General features: G+C 39.6%; 1 protein-coding gene across 3 annotated transcripts in view; it reads left to right on the top strand.

The window, feature by feature from the left end:
- The window catches only part of SYT1 (synaptotagmin 1), a 509,637-nt gene that overhangs the window by 318,497 nt on the left and 169,925 nt on the right, over positions 1-21,215 (top strand). For all 3 annotated transcript variants that reach the window (XM_073214823.1, XM_073214822.1, XM_073214821.1), the window contains one exon: positions 724-906. In XM_073214823.1, the coding sequence (XP_073070924.1) occupies positions 741-906 (166 nt within the window). In that variant the 5' untranslated portion in view covers positions 724-740. The remainder of the gene's footprint in view (positions 1-723; positions 907-21,215) is intronic.

The raw sequence follows: 21,215 nt of genomic DNA, 5'->3' as shown, positions 1-21,215 counted from the left end.
TAAACTGAAATAACTGAACAGACAAGTCATGTTTCTTTCTCAGCACCCTGAGATAGACAGTCAGTCATGCCACCATGTTCAGTGGCTTCAGGAACTCACCCAGCAAGACAAGTGAATTATTGATCAGAGTATTGTCTACAGTAAATGTCAAAAACTGACTGGGTGGAAACTGTACCATCAATTAGTGAGACTCAGGAACCAATTTCTCTATGCTTTCATGACATCTTAGGGTGTCAATGTTTAGTACTGTTTATAACCATTTTAAAAGTCACCAATAATTTGAATGTATGCTATCATTTATCAGCGTTTCTAATATAAATATTTGGTCTTTTTACCTTTTAGAAAATATGAATACTTAGAGTACAGAGCATGTATGTTCTCAGCAGTTGTTTCATATGCATTTTTAGTAGTATGTGGGTTAGAAGTTTAATCTCACAACAAATAATTGGCTGTATAAACAGCCAAGAGATCTGACAGTTAACATAGAATTGTTGGGAGAGACTGTTTTCAGTAACTACGTCTGGGCTTACCTTCTGGGGAAGACTCTCCACTGTGTTGCCATAAATATTTCATGAATCAATGTAAAGCAATATGCTAATGATAGGCTGTTTGCCTGGGAGTATGTGCTGCTTCTGAGGTCTTTTCATCTCGGCTGCACCTTTGATGTGGGATCAGTTAAGCCATTTTGAATTGTTCTTTTCTCTTTTGCTTCCCTCCCCGCAGTTGCACCTGAACCTAAAATGGTGAGCGAGAGTCACCACGAGGCCCTGGCAGCCCCGCCAGCCACCACTGTTGCGACAGTTCTGCCAAGTAATGCCACAGAGCCCGCCCGTCCTGGGGAAGGAAAGGAAGATGCATTTTCTAAGCTGAAGGAGAAGTTTATGAATGAGTTGCATAAAATTCCATGTGAGTATTACATATTGTTGGTAGAGAAAAAGTAAAAGGTTGAAAATAACCTTACCCATCAGAAAAAAAAAGCAAAACTCCTCTTAACAAACTGTATACTTACATTCGATTTTTTATCATTAACATAAGAAATTGGAATCATTTTGGAAATGGAATATTCTTATTATTAAGTCATTAAATATACTTGCAAATGAAAACCCAGTGTTTAAAAAAAACCTGTATCTTATTTTAATATAGGTTTTATCTTCTTCAATGTCTGTTTTACTCTAGAATATTTCTATCAGTTGTGCTATGTTTTTTTGGATTTGTATTTATGAAATTATTCCATTGTAAAGATTATTCTTAGGCAGTGCTTAAAATATACTTTCCCAATATGGCAGATTTTATTCTCATTCATTTGTTAGTATTTCAAAAATATTCTGCACAGTTCTTAAGTTTCTTTGTCCTCACCAGGAGGAAAAACAACTTGTACCTCTTCATATGTATGAATGTAGTATTGAGTCCAATGATTGGCATTTAAATTTTAAACTACAGGTTGTTTGTTTTCCTTCGGATTTGACCTTTAAGTACTAGACCCTTTTCCAAATGCTAGGAAAATGGGCTTGGAGTCCTCACAAAGCTTATACTGTAATAAATCAATCCACACACAGATATATATATATATAGTGTATCTTGTGGTAATGAATGTTATAAGGAAAACTAAAGGAGAGTGAGTGGATGTGGAAGGGTGTAGAGAATAAAAGGTTATTTTTTACGATGATCAGGGCTGGTTTACTTTGTAAGGAAACCTGAAGGGAGAGGGGGAGAAAGTTATAAAACCTGGGAAATGCTGGCAAAGGCTCTTTGGCAAAATCTGCCTGCAACAGCCAAGATCCCAAAATGCCTGATGCAGAGTGAACGAGGTAGCCAGCGGCCAGAGATGAGTTCAGGTGTCACAGAGGCCATGTCAAGTGAGGTCCTGTGGATCGTCCCAAGGAACCTCGATTTTCCTGAGAGAACTCAGATTTCCTCAGAGAGTTTTGAGCAAAGGTGTCCCAGGATCTGGCTTAGTTTTTGTTTTGGTTTGGTTTGGTTTTTTTAGACCACTCTTGCTACAGAGTTCAAAATGAGCTATAGAGGGGAAGGGGCAAAAGATAAAGCAGATTTTTGCAACGATCCAAAGAAGAGATTTGTAAAATTTGTGAAATAATTATTCTATAAGGACATGGAGAAACTAAATGAAAAAATAAGGCAAACAATTTCTTATCCTTCAGCAATTAACAACTTGTTGATCTGTCTGTCCACTTTTTTTTGAAAGGGTTTTTTTTTATTGAACTATAGTGGATATATAATATTATGTCACTTTCAGGTACACGGCATAGTGATTCAACAATTATGTACATTACTAAATGCTTGCTGTAAGTATAGTTTTCGCATCTATCAACAAAGATATCACAATATTGTTGACTATATTCCCTGTGCTGTACCTTCATTCCCATGTAACTGAAAATTTGGGTGTGTCTACCCACTTGACCTGTTTTGCCCATCCCCCATTTCCCTTCCCCACCAGTCTGTTCTCTGTGTTTATGAGTCTATTTCTATTTTGTTTGTTCATTTGCTTTGTGTTTTAGATTACATATCCAAGTGAAATCATATGATATTTGTCTTTCTCTGGCTTATTTCACTTAGCATAACATCCTTTAGGTCCATCCATTTGTTGTAAATGGCAAGATTTCATCCTTTCTAATGACTGAGTAATATTCCAAGCATATATGTACCACATCTTCTTTATCTGTTTGTCTGTCAACAGACACTTAGGTTGCTTCATATCTTTCTTGTTCTAAATAATGCTGCAGTAAATGTTGGGGTGCATATGCCTTTCCAAATTAGTGTCTTCATCTTCTTTGGGTAAATACCCAGAAGTAGAATTTCTAGATCATTTGGTATTTCTATTTTTAATTTTTTGAGCCATCTCCATACTGTTTTCCATAACGGGGGCACCAGTTTCCAATCACACCAACAGCACCCAAGTGCCCCCTTTTCTCTACATCCTTGCCAACACTTGTTTTCTTGTCTTCTTGACTGTGTACTTTTGTAGCTCCAGGGGCGGGGGGAGCGTGTTCCCAGTTCACAGTGAATAAACCCGTGAACACAAAATCAGTCGAGGAAAAAACTAAAGTTGAGAGAAACCCGTTTATTGCTTATGAGAAGCTTGGCTCCATTCGTCCCTCCCCCGCAGCTATTCCTGCTCACCCCGTTTCTCTGGCCGCCGCTCCTGCTCCCCCATTTCTCTCTGAACCTGCCTGCGCTCACCTCTCCCCCCTTGTAAACACCTATTGATATGGAGATGGACTAAATATTGCTATTTTACCCACACCACTTTGAACAAATTCAAGTTCCCCTGAGAGACACTCTTAGCATTGTTATTAGTAATTACCTATCTCAGCAGGAAAATCCATCACCTAGTGGAGATGGTCCAATGAATAGAGTCCTGGGAAAGGAAAGAGAGATCATGAACTTTTGATCTGGGTAGTTAAAATAAAATTTTGAGTTGATAACTGTAAGGAAGAAGCCAAATACATATATCATGGCGGCAGACTCTCTCTCAAATAGTTTATTGAAATGTTTGCTTTAAGAAAAATGTGTTATAGTGGAGCAGAGAAATCAATGAATAACACCAAATCAAATGCAAATTCTGCTTGTCTTCAATACCTTGGCCTCAGGAAGAGTAACAATATGAGGGATGAGACACCAACCGACAGCTGTAGGGTTGACAGCTCCGCACGTCCCCACCTCACCTATTCTCTCAGGAGTTAGGCCTTTGCAGAATGTCATCTTAGTTAGGACTTCCCCAGCCATGCTGCTCAAAATTATAATTCCTCATTCCGCCCTCTTAGCCAGCATTTCCTGTCCTCACTGTCGCTTTATTTCTCACCAGATTAGTTGGCACCATCTGCCATACTGTATATTTATTTTTGTTTTTAAACGGCTCTGTCTCCCTTCAAAATAATGTAAATTCCCTGAGGTCAAGAAGTTGGGTCTGTTCTTTGTATAGTTTTATCTCCAGCGGTGCCTGGCATATATGAGACACTCAACATCCATTTGTTGAATGAATAAATGAATGAATGTCAATATAACTTATATCCCAAACCACCCCCTCTTAAACTCTGAGGCCTTAAGATGCTGAAAAATTAAAGCATATTAAAAATTTTTAATTTCTAACACAAAGGAGAGCATACTTTCAGTGTTTGTCACTCAGATTGAAAACACAAGTTGTTTCCATCTTTACAGTGACAATTCCATCTTCTAGCCTTTCCCACTTAAAGCTTTACTTTTTATTTTCCTCCCTGTTCAGAGCAAGAAAACAGCTAAAAAAAAATCATCTATAAAATTTTCCCTCCTTCCTTTCTCCTCAGCTAAACTTACTTCATTCCTTCCCATGCCAAGCCACTGTCCCTTTCTTAGACCCTGGAAATCAGACCAGGTAATCTACTGGTAGCCTGGTAATCTGCTCCACCATGGAGGTTTGATTTTGACCAGTAACCTAAAATAATAGAACCTCAGAGGATCTGGGTAATACCTACAAAAATATTATGTTGTTAAATCCTTGGCTTAATAGAAAAAAAAAGGGAAATGCCTAAAATTTTTTAAATGGTGTGGTAAATAAGTTTTATAAAACCCTATCATGTGGTTTTATTAAAAATATGTAACTACATATTATACACTTTCATTTTAATCCATCACAACTTTTTACTACTTGTGTAATTGGAACTTCTAATACGATTTATATGCAGGGAGCAACAGTAAACAGAAATAAAACAAAACACTAAAATCAAATTCCTTTAGGAGTATATGTTATATAAAGGCTATCACTTTTGACTTGACATAATATAGTGTGACGCTAATGACAGGTAACAAATTAGAATATTAATCGATTTCAGTTTCTGAGCTACATCTTGGCTATCTGGCAGATGTGTTTTTTGCAAAATTGATAGCAAACAGCTTTAGTCTGTCACTTGAAATTCCCACTTGTGAGAAGAGAGGTGTCACAATGGCAAGGAGTATGCATGTCATTAGTTGGGTAATCTGCACAGTCCAGCATGAAACACATTCAAACCAAATTGCCTGGTGATATCATCCATAACACCACCGGGCTTATAATAAAAAAAAGCAAAAGGAAATGGTAAATGATGAGCATTTTTATCTTTCAATTCATTCTGCACACTGTTATCTAAATGAAGCAGACAAGGTTTTTCAGAATGTTCTTTATTTTGCAACTTTGATTTTAATATGACAAAGGCCATGGTTGGTTTGTAAAGCATGAACTCGTGTTGTCATCCGAAGGGCTGTGATTAAGGTTTTGATATTCATGAGCTCCTTGAAGTAGAGTCCACCTTTCCTTAAGCACAGCAGAAACCAAATAGCTGGAACCTGATGCTTAATCCAGAATAAGAGCAAGTGGACTAAGAGTAATTGTGAAATACGTGCAGAAACACTACTGGATAGATAGTTTAACAGAGAGATTGAAAACACAGACTCTGCACACAGACTGCAGGGGTTCAAATTCGAGTTCTACCACGTACTAGCTGTGTGGCCTTGGGAATGTTATTTACTCTTTATGTGTTTCTTTGTGTGTAAAATGGGGATGAAAATAATATCTCCATCACTGGGTTGTTGGGTAAAGGCATTAATGCACATAAAGTGCTTAGCAAAGCATCTGGCACAGAGTAAGCATTCTATAAATGTTAGCTATTATTAAACTCAATCTGTCATTTTAGCAAGTCTATTTCTATTTTAGAAAATCCCTCTATTCAGGTCAGACACCTAAATTAGGAAAATTCCAGAAACTTTGCAGCCAAATATATGTACATTCCATCCTCTAAACCCAGTCCAAGGATTCCTGCTCCGAAACAAATTCCCTGCTGATGTTCCCTCTTCTCATCATTCTCCTCTAATTTCTTTTTTTCCCCTCTAACACCTGTAATTTCACTTTCTTACCCTCTCATTCCTTTGAGCCTCCACATCAAGGGTCACATATCTAAATGTGCCTTGCACAATTCTACACACAGGAAGTGCCTACAAAATGTCAGTTTTCTTCTTTTATGCTCTAAAATTTCCTTCTTCTCACTTTACCTCCTCTGCCAAGCTCCCATTCTGTCTTCCTCCTTCATATCTACACCAAAATGTATTGAAAAACCTAACCTAGATCCTGACATCTATTTTTTCAACTCTCACTGGCAACTCAGTTCCTTCCATTCTGATTTCCATCCTTCATTCACTGTTCAAATTGTTTTCACTAGGGCCACCCGGTGCATGACGCACAGCTTTGTCAGATATTTCTGCATCATTGTCACGATCAGCCAGCATCATCTGCAAACTCCTGATTCTCAGGACAGACTCTCATTTCCTCCTCTTCCTTCCTCACGCCCTTTCATAGACTGGTCCGACTTTTTTTATTGTCTCATTCTTTTGAATGGTAGAGGATCTTGTTTATAGGGCGCCATTGTTATATTTTTAAATATATATATAAAAAATTTCATATATAAAACATATTCTTTTATATGTAGAAGGATAAACTTCTATATCCTATTCCATTCCCATTCTATTGCTCTCTCTGAGCTATCTCATTCACCAATCAATCAAGGAAGACAACTTCCCATTATCCTTTTCTCCCTCATCTATTCCACCTCCAATTCTATACCTGCATTCATGTAAGTCTTATTAATTCTGCTCCTGAAAACCTCTCAAAACCAGCCAGCATGTTTACACTCCAGTGTCTTCTGTCATGCTTTTTCTCTCTTCCTGGACTCTCTTTCTCCATTAATCCTGACACATTCCTTTTTATCATCCAAGAAGCAGTTCAGACGTTACCACTTCAATGAGATGTTTTCTCATCTCCCAAAGCAGAATTAGTCGAGTTTTCTTCAACCTCCTAAAGTTCTTCATTAAAATCTTCATTTCGGTTATCTGGCTTTGTTTGTTTCACTTTTTGTTGTTTTTTTTCACCTGTCTTCCTCACTGAAATGTAAATTCCCCAGAAACAAGGACCATTTTTTACACTTATTTGTATCCTCTACGCCTTGAAAATGTCTAGAAACTGGTTAGATGTTATCTATATCTAGAAATGCCATAGTATAAACTGTGTAGATATCACATTGTAAATATTTTGCTTCATGATACCAATACTGTGCTCCTTGGGCCATGCCTAGAAAAACTAATCTAGAAAACAATAGTTTTCAAACCTTTTTAGCCAGAGAGTCCCTTTGTTTAAATGAAGCCTCAATTTATAAGGTAAATAAAGCAAATTAATTCTGATTCAAGAGATAGGAAATTCCTGTTAAAGGTGTCTTCCTCAATCATATTAACAGCAACAAAGATCCCTGACTGTATGAAATATGGCTTCAAAGCAGTGGTCTGAAAAGGTAAGAGGTATTATCAGTGTTATCCCTCATAGCAACAGCCAGTAAAACTCAACAGCAAGTAATGATACAGTTGTTTAAATACAGCACAAGCAAATATTCATTAATGATGAAAAACACAGTCCAGGAACTTTGTTTCCCTCATGTGGCCACAGAATGACCTTGTCATACGTTGTGTCACTCTATACGTTCATGTCATGGACATAATGCTAATGCCAAGATGGTGATTTCCAGACACAATGATGAGACCGCTTAGGAGCAGGCAGTGATGCGTAGCATGAGATAATAGTAGTTATTGCAATGACAGCCTGTGTGGTAACAACTGAGCATGGAAGTATGCACTGTGTGTTCTGCGAAATCAACCTTCATTCATGTTTGTAGAACTTACCCTTCATGAGAGCTACTATTATCCCCATTTTACAGATTAGAAAGCGCAGGTAAGTGATTTGTCCAAGAAGGTTACATGTGGTACAGGCTGTAGGTGTCCAAGCGTACATCAGGAAAAATTTTACAGTGCTGTGAGTACGCCTTAACAGAATATCACTAGGGCTGCAAGTCACCCCCACCATTCCTCATCACAACAAAGACTCGACAGCATTAGGGTCCTTTGCACCTGGGTAGATGGACTCTGCCTGAATCAGCTTCCCCTATTATCTCTTGGCTCAATTCTTCTCACACTTCAGAAAAGCACTGGCTAAAATGTTATGTGAAATTATTCATTGTTAACCTCTACTAAAATGAAAAATCTATTAGAAAAAAAAACTACAGTACTGAGGAGTGTTAATTTCAGAGCAAACAAGTGATTTGCACTATTGAGTGATGTCATCAATATGATGCTGAGAGAAGGGGACAAGGACCTTAGAGATAAGGTTGCACTTCATTATAGCACAAAAGTAGTGATTCACACTTATATTCAATACACATATTTCATTTCATTTTAGTTTATTTCATCTTTTCACGTTTAATTCTGATTCAATACACATATTTCATTTCATTTTAGTTTATTTCATCTTTTCACGTTTAATTCTGATTCAGGAGATAGGAAATTCCTGTGTTTGCATGTGGACAATGTGTGTGTGTGCGTGCACATGCGCATGTGTGTTTTAGGAGTTCCCATTTTTAAAAACAAAGTCCTATGGCAGAAAGTCAGTTCGGTTTTTAATACAGTTGGCACTGCCCCCTGCAGGATATTGTGAGTATACACTGAGCCAGTTTTGAGTGTGCAAGATACTGGGCATGAGGGGCAACTGCTGATGCTTACAGGCCACGAGCCCAGGGGGTCACATACATGTCTTCCTATAGTCAGTGTGGAAACCTAACAAAAGTATATGCTGCTGATGTATTCCAGGAAGTTGTTGAATGTGTCTTTGAATTGTTTCCCTCTTTGAAGCCTATTATGCAGAAAATTCCCCCAAGATGAACTAGTAAAATGTAAAATGAACTAGTATCGAGGGATTTTATAAACTTCCTTAGCTTAGGTCATTAAGCGCATAAAGCCTCTAAGTGAATTAAGAGCTCAGCTAAGTTTCTAAACCTTATTTAGCTATATCCATTAGCATTTCAAAGATAGTAAGTTATCTGAGAAAAATAAGGGGAGGGAAAAATGTTTTGGACAGAGAGTAAAAATAGCTCAGGAATTAACTTGCTGAATTACTTCATAAATACACAAATATATTTTAAAATAGCTTTAAAGGTCTATTGCTGACCACATAGCAGTTGCATGTCAAAATACAGGCTACACTTCCATCAAGGGAAGAGTGACAGCAGATGCACATCGATATGGTGAACGGCACACTGAGAGAAGCTGAGAGAGCCTGCTGTCTTCCCCTCACTCTGCTGACTGCGTAGATGCTCTATTGCCTAGCCGACCTCTCAGGTTCTTGCCAGTTTCTATTAAATCAGATAAATAACTTGGAGGTGGAAACTAGAGGAAAATATATTTTTAGCATTCGGCTTTATTCTCCTTTATTTTGACTCTCATTTATGAGAATACTATAATAAAAGGATTTGAACTTGGTACCTCTGAGTCCACATGCCTCCCCAGTCTGCCCTTCTGAATGAACTTTGAGAACTTTGAACAAAGATTAAGAAGACTTTTGGCCCATTTAAGGCTTCCCCACCCAACACTTTCACTAAAGCTGCTCTCTTGAAGGCACTTCCAAACCACAGAAACACGCTCTCTTTTTTTCTCTTTCAGGCTGTTTACACACATACAAGTTAAAAAGGAAAAAGGGGGTCGGGGGCAGTAGGCAGAGTAGCCTACAAATAGAAACATTTTTGACCTGACACATATACCACTGACTAAGAGTAGCATGTTACATGTCTAGAGAAACTTGGAGAAGATTCAGGATCTTAGGACAATAATTCTTAACTGATTAAGCTCCATTGTTCAGAGCCCTGAAAATAAAACTTTATAGTAATAGTTTCCTGTTCATAAGGATTTGGTTCTGACCCTTTAAAATCAGTAAAGAATACTGATCATTTTAACCATTGCAGTGAATTTAAATTATCCCTGATATAAGCATGTAAATATTACTCCCTGAATTTTTCAGTATGCTTCAGTGGCCTGAAATTGTTAACACTGTGTCCTAAAAGTGTGTTAATCACTCAGAGACTCTGGCCCAACCTGGTTGCTAACCCAGGTTGGGTGTTTGTTATGATCAAAGGCAAGCTCCAGAGCTGGTCTGCCTGGGTTAAAAATCCCGATTCTGCCCTTACTATTGTGTGACCGTGGACAAGTCTTGTAGTCTCTCTGCAACAAGGATAATATGTAATAGTACTTATCCCTGGAAAGGTATGAGCAGTAAAGTATTATTCTACATAAACTGCTTGAAACAATGTCTGGAATATAATGTTGGCTATGTTCAAAATTCAAACTTCCCATCCGTAGCCCAACCCACTGGACTCTATATGCCACACTAAGGAACTAAATCAAAGCACATACTTTTAACTTGTTTCTAAGGCCTCAATAGCATTACAGATTCCGAGTCTTTCTGCCAAAAGGACCTCTAAATTAAAAGCCTTAGCAAGACATCAGTGGCTTTCTGTGAGATGATTTGACATGAATCTTGCTTGTGTTCCAGCCTTATCTCCAACTATTCACCCTCAGCAGTTTGCACCAGCAGGGTAGAAACTCTTAGGATTACTTCATTTATTCCACGCTTCCAGGTCTTTCTGCAGAACCTGTCCTCTGCCTGGAATGTCCTGCCTGCCCCTGCCAACCCAACTGGACTACTTGTTATCCTTCAGAACTCCACTTTTTTTTTAAAGGTCTTCCTGTCCTGAGGCTCCCAACCTTGTACTCTACTATTAATCAGTCCTCTCCCTCCGTAACAAGTCAGTACTTCACATAAGTAAAATATAAAATAAACGTATAAATATATCTATTCGTGTTTTCTCTTTCCATATCAACCATTCTGTGGGAGGCCAGAACACATTCTTTTGATCTCTGTGTCTCCAACCCCAGAACAAAACTTGGCTCATAGTAGGCAGGATTACTACTCTCCTTCAGCTCAAAAGATCCTTGATAACATAGTATCAAGAAAAGGGCTTCCACTTATAGGCACAGAAATAAACTGGAGGTTGCCAGAGGCAGGGGGTGAAATGGGCGAAAGTGGTCAAAAGGTATAAGCTTCCAGTTACAAAATAAGTCCCCAGGATATAATGCACAGCATGGTAACTATAGTAACAAGACTGCATTGTGTATTTGAACATTGCTCAGAGAGTAGATCTCCAAAGTTCTCATCACAAGGAAAAGAAACTCTAACTGTATGTCGTGATGGATGCTAGACTTAATGCTGATCATTTTGCAGTATATACTAATATCAAAGCATTATATTTACGCATGAAACTAACATTGTGCCAATTATGTACCAGTTAAAACAAGAAAAGGGCGCCGAAGGGTTCTTACTGTAAAGGGGTATTAAGGCAAAATTCAACATTGTGCTGGACTGGAAGTGGGCCACCTTCGAGATACATTTTGCTTTGTCCTCAACCATTCAGCCCTTCACAACCATCTTCCCTTTTTCTTCCTCTCCTTTTATTTTTCTCTCCCTTTTCTCAGCCTTCCTTTAACTTTTTCATCTGTTCTCCTTCCTCCTCCCCTGGGCTGAATAAAAATTCTATTTGTTTTCGTGTCTTCATCCTGGTGTCAGCCCAGGCTGATTCAGCATCGAGATACAAGGGGCCACCCAATTGGTCCTCATAGTGAACAGCTCTCCCTACAAGCATTTTGACTCAAGTGCCCATATCAGACTTTGTGCTAGTTTCATCTTTTAGTTTAAAAAATAACGTATCATATTAGAATGCTCAAAAAGCAGGATGAACTCATTTCTTACAACAATTGCTGTACAGCCCAGCCCTCTCCTATTTTCCCTCAGAAAGTCAAGGACGGTGGGCAAGCGGCGTTAGGGCAGCCCTACCCATCCGGCCAGGGCACTTGCATGCGTGGCTGTCACAGGAAATTTGTGTGAGGGTCTCTGTTTCATCTTATGGCCACACAAAGCTCAGCAGGTGAGTTTTTCAGCTCCTGTGCTTACTGATAACCCACAACTGTGCCATCGGTTGCAGAGGTGCTTGGAAATGGCCTTGTGAGCCATCCTCTGCCCACATGAACTGGAACTGTTCCATGTCACCTTACCTTTCTGCAGCTGCTGTCATCCACCTTCCTTTCCCAGATCTGCTAATGTGGCTCTAATGTGATTCATCTGGCTGTCTTCCAGGTCCTCATCAGCAGCAAATCTGTTTTGCTATTTAGCATTAAGTAGTCTTCAGCTATGTTACTTCCATAAGCAAAGCCCAGGCCCTTGCATAGGAGTTTGAGTTTCATAATCGTTCTAAAAGTTGAGCACTGCATGATTTTCCCAGTGCTCCACTTACAGGAGAACATACTGGCAGTTCCCCAAGGTCAGTTCTGCTGTTTTTATTTTCCACTGGAGCTTAGATGTAGCTTTGCTTCTCTCTGCTTTGCATGGCGTGGCCAAACATTCGGCCAGGGATGCCTGGTCTGCGTGTACGAGGCGCCCACACTGTGTACCTTCCTGAGTGACCTTTCCTGTCCCTTGGTTTGTAATACTTCCTACTGCAATTCCTCTTTCTGAGTGTTCGCTTTCTCTCTGTCTCCACCAAGCACTATAGGCAGGTGCTTTCCAAGGGTCTGCCTCTGGCATTCTTCTCCATTGCTTCACAATCTCAGGACTTCCAATGCTATCTTTGTCAATACTAAATCATCTCAACACTCAATCCCTAGCCTTGATGTCTCTACAAAGCTCCTCACTTTATTAAGTTAATGAAGTTAATTAAATTCCTGAATAAAGGAGTGTTTATTATTAAGATATACCCATTGTAAATGTATACAGTTCTGTGCATTTTGACAAAATGTATGCAATGTAGTCATCACTCTAAAAAATTGCTCTAGTCTCTTTCCAGCAATTCCTGCCCTGGTTCCAGGCAATAATTGATCTTTATGTCATTATAAATTAGTTTTGACTGTTTTAGCATTTCCTGAAAATGGAACCATGCAATCTATGTCTTTTTGTCAAGTTTCTTTCACTGAGCATGATGTTTTAGAGATTCATCCACATTCTTGTGTCCATATCAGAAGTCCATTCCTTTTTATAACTCAGTAGTATTCCATTGTATAGATATCTGCAATGTACTTATCTGTTAATGGACATTTAGGTATTTCCCTTCTGAGGTTCTTAAGATCAAAGCTGCTTTAAATATTCTTGGATATATCCATGCATAGCTATACGTTTATGTTCTCTTATCTTTTGGAAAGTACCTAGGTGTGGAATTACTGAGTAGCATAGTATTGATTTTACTTAATATAGAAAAGTTGTCAAACTTTTCCTAAAGTGGTTACATTATTAACATCCCATCAGTGATACATTAGGGTTCCAAGTGCTCCATGTTCTGGAAGCTTGTACGCTCTGGCCTGTATCTTCCCACTACATTTATTACATTATTTACATTCAATTTATTACATTATTTACATTCAAATAACATTCACTCTGTGTACTGAAATGACATGTCAACATATTTGCAGTTTTTCCTCCTTCCTTGGTCAGTGTCTCCCTTGAACTTCCCGCAGGTCTCATGCTTACAGCAGTTTTAATCTTTCTTGAGCATGATTTGTCTTGTTCTTCTGACTGGTCTAAATTCTGTGGGAGCAGAGATGGACCTTCTCATATACACCACTCCTACAAAGTAGACAGTAAATAATTATTTAATGATGTCATTTTGGAGACTATGTTTCCTTATTTATATGCAAAATGATTAGTGGAGAGATATATTAGTTTTCTACTGCCACATGAAAGCTTATAACAAACTCAGTGGCTTAATCAATACACATTTATTATCTCACAGTTTACATGAATCAGGAATCCAGGCGCTGTTAAACTGAGTCCTCTTTACATGGTCTTGAAGGGCTACAATCAACGTGTCAACTGGATTAGAGAAGAGAGACTTGGGACCCTCTCCCAGCCCCTCTGTATTTTTGGCAGAAATTCAGTCCCTTGCAGCTGTGGGACTGAGTCTGTCAGCAGAGTCGTCCCTCTCACAGTGCACAGCATGACAGTCACTTCCTCAAGGCCCGTAGCACATCCCTCTCTTCACCTCAGGAAGGACCCAGTCTTTCTTGAAGGGCTTTTACCTGATTAAATCAGGTCCACTCAGGATAATCTCCCTTTTGATTAATTCAAAATCAACTGATTGGAACGTTAAGCACATCAGCAAAATCCTCTCACCCCTGCCATATGCAGTGACCTCTGGTGTCACAGGTCTTGTCCACACTGAAGGAGAGGGGGTCATACAGGTGGCGTATACCAGATGTGGCGGTGGGAGGGACAGTCCTGGGAACCACCTTAGTATTCTGCCTACCACAGAGATGCAAAGGGAGAGAGCAGAAGAATATTTTCTTAATAAAAAGGCAGTAGAGATTTCCTTTTCTCTACTTTCGATCTGTATTTTTTTTTTTCAAAATTAAGAGCATTTGAACTGGAAAGCATCGTTCTTCTTCTCCTATCGTTTTCTTTTGGGGGCCTTCCACGTCAGCCACCAATACAGTGTATTTCGTAGCGTTAGGAGCAGCGCTGTCTAGTGGTGAGATGTTACAGGCCGTGCTTTGGAGTCTGAGCAACGCTAGAGAGCGTGAGAGCTGAAGCGTCTGCCCTCCCACCTCTCAGTCCAGCACACCCTCCCAAGGTTATCTTTGCGTAATGGTAATGAGTTCACATCACAGGTTTCAGAAAGTCTGTGAAAACACCATAGATCCTGGGCTGGAGATAGGGCTCCAGTTCTAAACTTCTGCTCTAAAAATATTGATTAAGAAGAAGTGGCGTTTCTAGGAACTCAGATGTAAGAGCTGGAATTATGAAGACCTGTGAGCTACTGTGAACTACACTCCGTATGATTAGAACTGTATGTTTGACACATTCATGGTTCAAAACAATTTTGTATTACAAGTTCCAGACACTCTCTTTTATAAGAAATATGCATCTGAACAAAAATGTGGAGGAGAATATTTTATTTTTAAATGAAGCATTTTCCTGTATTCATAAAGACCTCCAAAAAACTTAAGGTTTATATTCTTGGCAAGCTCACACTCTGAAAGCTGTTTCAAATGCATGTGAGGTGAGCCTCTCATCATTCCTGAAATTTTTAAAAAAAGGTTTTTTTTAAAAATATTCAGAATCATATTTTTTTAAGTAAATTATTTATAAAACTTTAGGAATGAAAACTTCATTTTAGCCATGAACTAAGAGGGGGAAATTCATTGTTTGCTTGTTCTGGAAAGCAATTTAATCCTAAACCACAACAATGCCAGCCAAATAACTCAGGTTTATGCATTGATACCCAGCAGCTATATCTATTACATGCTTTATATTCCCACAAGGAGTTTGTTTTTTGCCTTTTACTGGTTGAGAAAGAATGGTGAGAAAATCCTACGAGGAAAGAGTCTAGAAAAAAGTATTAGTTTAATGAGGACTTTGTCACACTGGCAACTTTTAAGTATTTTTTTCCCCCAAACATAAAAATTCATGTTTTCTAAAAACTGAGGATAATAACCAAATAGAAAATAAGCACTGTTGGTGGATAGAAAAAAAATAATAAATAATGTATCCACATTAAGAAATGATAAATGTATGTTTTACATGCAAAAGTACATAGTAGGTGTTGTGGGTTGAATTTCATCTCCCAAAAACGGTATGTTCAAAGTCCTAACTCTTGGCGCTGGTGAATGTGACCTAATTTGGAAAGAGGTCTTTACAGCTCTAATCAAATTAAGTTGATGTACTGGAGTAGGGCAACTGTTAATCCAATAGGACTGATGCCTGCTAAGGCGAGAAGACGAGAAGGTGGGACGCACGGGGAGAACGCTCTGGGACCGCCAGGCAGAGCGACACACCCACAGCCAGGGGCGGGGACTTCCAGAGACACCAGACGCTAAAGGAAAGAAAGGCATGGAACAAATTCTGTCCTAAAGCCTTCAGGGAGAGCATGGCCCTGGGTATACCTGAGTTGGGACTTCCAGCCAGAGAAGAATAAGTGTCTATTGTTTGAAGCTGCCCACTCTGTGGTAATTTGTTTCCGCAGCTCTTGGGAAACAAATACAGTGGGCAAGTGACGTGAGAATCACCTGGGCCCTTGTGATGAATGCTGAGATCACCTTCCCATCTCTGCCCACATCATCCCCAGTCACGTCCCTTCAAGGGAGCAGCGTCACTTCACAGGGAAGGTCTGCTGAGAGGCCATGGGAGCCAGAAACACTGTTTACTCATCTCCCGCCAGGCTGCTCAAGTGTCCTTCTGATCACACGAGGACAAGTGACACCTACCCAGATGCACTTTCACCCAGAGGGACCCCCGCATGGGCTGAGCTCACCGGAACTCTGCCTTGTGCACTCTAGCATAAACTCTGAATCGAGTATTTTGAGCAGGGAAGTAACCTAATCAGAGCTCATGACACTTCCCCTGGACAAGTATGACAGAATGAAGTGGGAAAGGGAGAGGCTGGGAAAAGGCAGTCACGTAGGCAGGGATCCAAATAACCTACACAAGAGGCGGCAGGAGCCTGGTGTGGGCAGTGGAAGACCAAGAGGAGATCTGTATAACATATATTGTCCCCATTTCCGATCTGGAACTTATTTTTGCTCCCACTCTTCCGTTCCCAGTGCCTGCTTCCCCCATCAGCTCCACCGGTGTGAATTCTGCACATTCGTCATGATCCTACCACCTTGAGGCTGTTCAGTTCTTCTACTATCTCTCCATATTTCCATTTCTTTACCTTTGCCTCTAAGGCAATCATCATTAGCTCTATCTTGTATCATAAGATTTGTGTTCACCTCTTCTCTCAACTACTTTGAGCCCCAGATTGAGATGATGCCTTAGTTTCTTTCTATCACTGACCCAGCCCAGTGACAGGATTTAAGTATAAGGGTGACAGAGTGTTCATCTGCTGGAGGTGTTACAGGGATAAAGTGACAGAACCAGCAGTATACACTTGCTGGGAAGTCAAAGAATAAAGGCAAGACTTTCAAATGAGGGATTTCTTGTATTTATTTAAAAATATTAAATCTGCCTCTAGTTCCAAGCATCATAAGAAGTAAGGAAAAGTGAAGATAACTGAATTAATGATTATTTTATCACCGGTGACCATCCAGGATCCAGGAAGGGCGCTCCAAAGTCCAGGGCTGTGAGCAGCTTTGCATGGCTGCAAATCCATTCTCATTTCTTCCTTTTACCAGCACTTTTGGTTCATCGCTGATAAAACGACATCAGAAGTTGCAAACCAGCAACTGACGAGGTACAATTTATGAGGTAGGAATGATACTCCCATGGTTAGACTTTGCAATATTGTTTTTAAATGTTCTTGGCATAGAACTAACATACTGCAGCTGGGATGCATAGGGAATAATGTAAGTAGTACAAGAAAAATCAATGATTCACAACTCTTTGCTGTGAGAGAAACAATATATGAGGCATTATTAAGGACACTAGGGTTATTAACATCTCACTAGCATTTGGAAAAAATAAGACGTACATTCCCTTCCCACATGGCAGACTGTTCTGCAACCACCTACACACATTGGCGGTTGATCACTCAGTATTTAATGAGTGCCTATTGTGTGCTAAGTGACCTTCTAGAATACACACTAAAGGCAGTGGGAGAGCACAACAATGCAATAGATCCTCGTAGCTCAGACACAAACACTCAGAAGGCTCACTGTTATGTAAGGGGAGGAAGTCACACACATTCAAAGAGGTGGAGAACACTTTCCAGAAAAGAAGATCAAAAAACAAAAAAATGCAGAAAGCCATGGTAAAACTATGAATTTTCACTGAAGGAGCAGAGAGTAGAAAACTAATAAGAGCCGTCTTTGGAGGCTGAAAATATTCCTCTTGAGAAAATACATTTTGAATCGGGTTTTCAGTAAATGAAGGTTCATAAAGATTGTATTGGTTAAAAAAGCTAGCAAAAGGTAATCAGAATAGCTGAGCCAAATTTTCAAAGTTCACTGAGGTAGAGTTAAGCCCGCTGGGCCCCATCAGTGCCACAGGACAGTTTAATGGATCCGAGATGCCCCACTTTGTAGCAGGTGAACTAGTCACATGAAGATTGATGCAAGACTAATGACATTGGTTCTGAGAGGATACTCAAAGTGAGCTCCCTATTGATGGAGAGTTAAAGAGCATTGCTTTTATACCTGAAAGACAGGATTTAATTATAAATGGGAAGCGTGAGATGAATAGTACAGCAAGATCAGATCACTTAAAAGAAATACGTTACATAGAAAAGAGGGCTCAGTAGAGGGAAAGGTTGGAGTGGGCAGTTCATGCAGAGGCTCCACTGAATCATCTGACATTCTTAAAGGGGGAAAGCAAACACTGCAGAAAGAAAAACTATTTGAATAATAGTGTAAAAGCCAGAGACCTCTCCTGCCTCCTTGCTTAGAAATCAACCTAGCAATTTAGGCATGAAATATCAAAACATGGACAAGTATGGTATTTGTAAAAGTGAAGAAGTCTCGGGTCTCAAAATGCCATGAAGAGGAATTTGCCAGAGCATAGGATGTAAATATGTGTTAAAGAAGATAGAGAAGGCAAAATTACCCCAAGAATAGAACTAGAAAAATGATGAAATGATATGTTTAACAAAATACAAAAGCTGAAAGGCGGCTCAGGTGAGATATGGGCAAGCAAAAAAGGTTTGATGCTAGAATGTATCAGGTCAGATATTGCTGAAACACCTCTGGGTCCAAAGTTGACGTCAACTAGAGACCTTTGACATGTAGTAAATCATAGTAGAGACCCACAAGGCAGTCAGTTGGTGGGATCAATTCTAACACAAATGATTGAAAATCTGAGAACCTAGTGAGAAATCACAAAGTCAATTAAGGCTCTGTTTTTAGACACTGGAAATCCTTGACAGAATAAACTAATATCCTTTTTCTGTGTTTATTTTAGCTATTTTCTAGCTTGTAAGCATGGTACATGGAGCGCTATGGCTTTTCCAGGCTTTGAGGTTTTGAAGAGAACCACTGCACAATTTACTCCCTTTTCCTTGGGGTTTCCCCAAAGTGTTCCTTCCATATACTTTCCTCTTAAGACTGCTTTTGATGTGTCCCACAGAAGTTGGGGCTTTGTGTTGTTGTTGTCATTTGTTTCCATATATTGCTGGATCTCTGTTTTAATTTGGTCGTTGATCCACTGATTATTTAGGAGCATGTTGTTAAGCCTCCATGTGTTTGTGGGCCTTTTGCTTTCTTTGTACAATTTAGTTCTAGTTTTATACCTTTGTGGTCTGAAAAGTTGGTTGGTAGAGTTTCAATCTTTTGGAATTTACTGAGGCTCTTTTTGTGGCCTAGTATGTGGTCTATTCTGGAGAATGTTCCATGTGCACTTGAGAAGAATGTGTATCCTGTTGCTTTTGGGTGTAGAGTTCTGTAAATGTCTGTTAGGTCCATCTGTTCTAGTGTGTTGTTCAGTGCCTCTGTGTCCTTACTTATTTTCTGTCTGGTGGATCTGTCCTTTGGAGGGAGTGGTGTGTTGAAGTCTCCTAAAATGAATGCATTGCATTCTATTTAGTGTTCCTTCCAAAAGTTGGAAGTTTAAATGGTGAGGAGACAAAACCATTAGAGGAGATGGATCCAGCTATAACGAGGGGCTTGCAGCTTAATCGGGTAGTTGGAGAAGGACCCAAGGTAAATTTGTTTAGACAAATGGCCAGCAAACATTGAGCAAAAGTAAGGGTGAAGACCTCCAGGAAAAAAATAGAAACTAGGATGTGATGATTCGGAGATACCTCAACAGGTCCCGTGACAGCTAACAGTGGAGCCCAGCCACAGGCATGGTCTCACTGCTTTGGATGAACCAACAAGAGAAGATACAGTCCTCAACTCTGAAAAAATGGGGGCTTAAGACTTTTCATCCCAGTATCAGTTTAGAAGAATAAAGCCCATTAGAGAAATTAAAGTAGCATGTTAAAGATTAAGGTTTTTGAAGCCCAGACACTGGAAGTGGATCTCCAAGTCAAAATAAGGTTAATACAAGCTAGAACTCCCTAAAACACCCCCAGACAAGAAACAGAATGGGATCTGGATCTTCTGATAGTAAAATTCTTACCATTAGTTTAGTTAGGTGATTTACCTGAGTAATCACATCTAACAATACAACCCTATAGCTATTATCACAATCTCCATTTTAGAGAGACTGACTTGCCCAGAGTTACCGAGCAGGTATGTAGCTGGAAGGGTTTGAGCATGTAACAAAGAGACGCCACTGTGAGGGTGAAAGGAAGATTCTGGAGAAGAGCTGAACTTGTTATAACAACGTGCCTAGAAGGACTTCCAGGGAAGAAAAGGGTACTGCTGTGTATGCCTGCCCTCCAGGAAAAATTGCCTCCAGTAAGAGAGAGCTCTTAGTTCCTGTTCTCACAAACCCTTTATTGACAAATAAAATCCCAGTATGTAAATATATTCCTGCTACTACCATCAAGGGCTCCTTTGAAATACTGAAGTTGAAGTACTCAGATTTATCCACTCCCTTAAGTCATTTAAAATATTTTAAATCTGAGAGTAAATTTCATGTTCCACTGTGGAATATCTCTGGAGACGTTTTTATTGCTGCAGTATAGATAGTGTCTAATAAAATATTTCTGAATGAAATGTTCAAGCCAGTGACTTAGAGTAATACAGGTTTGGTCATTCCATTATTGTAGCCCAGAGCTAGAAGAGTCTTCACACAGTAAGATGGTGATATGTTCATTAGTATTTCTTTTGGTGAAACCCAACTCCAACTGATGGAAGTATGCAAGAATAGTTTGGTTCTTGGAACAAACACACACGGCATGGCTTCCGTAGAGCTATGTCCTAAAACTCAAACGGTGTCATCACAGTGACTGTTCATCCACTCAATATATGCTGTGTTCCTGCTATTACCAGCACTGCTCTGAATGGAGAGGTAGGTCAGCGAAGAACAAAAACTGTCTGCCGCCCCGTGGCCTTCTTCATATCCAGCATTGGTCACAATAGTCCCAAGTCTGAGACGATTGCTGACTTGAATAACGTAGCCATCCGCGAAGGAATGTTCTCATTCACCAGACCTGAGACAGGCCCTCCTTAAAGAGGGCATCGGTGACATTCAAATCGCCTGGGTTAAGAATGAGGAAGCAGTAGTTCCTCAAAGATGATTTAGGATGTTTTTACCACAACAATCGTTGTGAACCTAGGAGAAAAACATTTTATGAAAACCCCAAAAAGCCAAATTCAGGGGGTTTAGATGAGGAAATCTCCCTGGAAAACAAATAGAACTTGCTCAGATAAGAGTAAATGAAAATCTGAGTCACATACGCTTCCAAAAGCTTCCAATAAAGCACTTAATTGTCTCAGATAAAATTAAGTCTTGGGAAAGG

This window comes from Manis javanica, chromosome 10 (assembly GCF_040802235.1).
Source record: "Manis javanica isolate MJ-LG chromosome 10, MJ_LKY, whole genome shotgun sequence".
NCBI lineage: Eukaryota > Metazoa > Chordata > Mammalia > Pholidota > Manidae > Manis > Manis javanica.
Note: the sequence above shows the minus strand (reverse complement) of the source record. Positions and strands in the feature narration are given on the sequence as shown.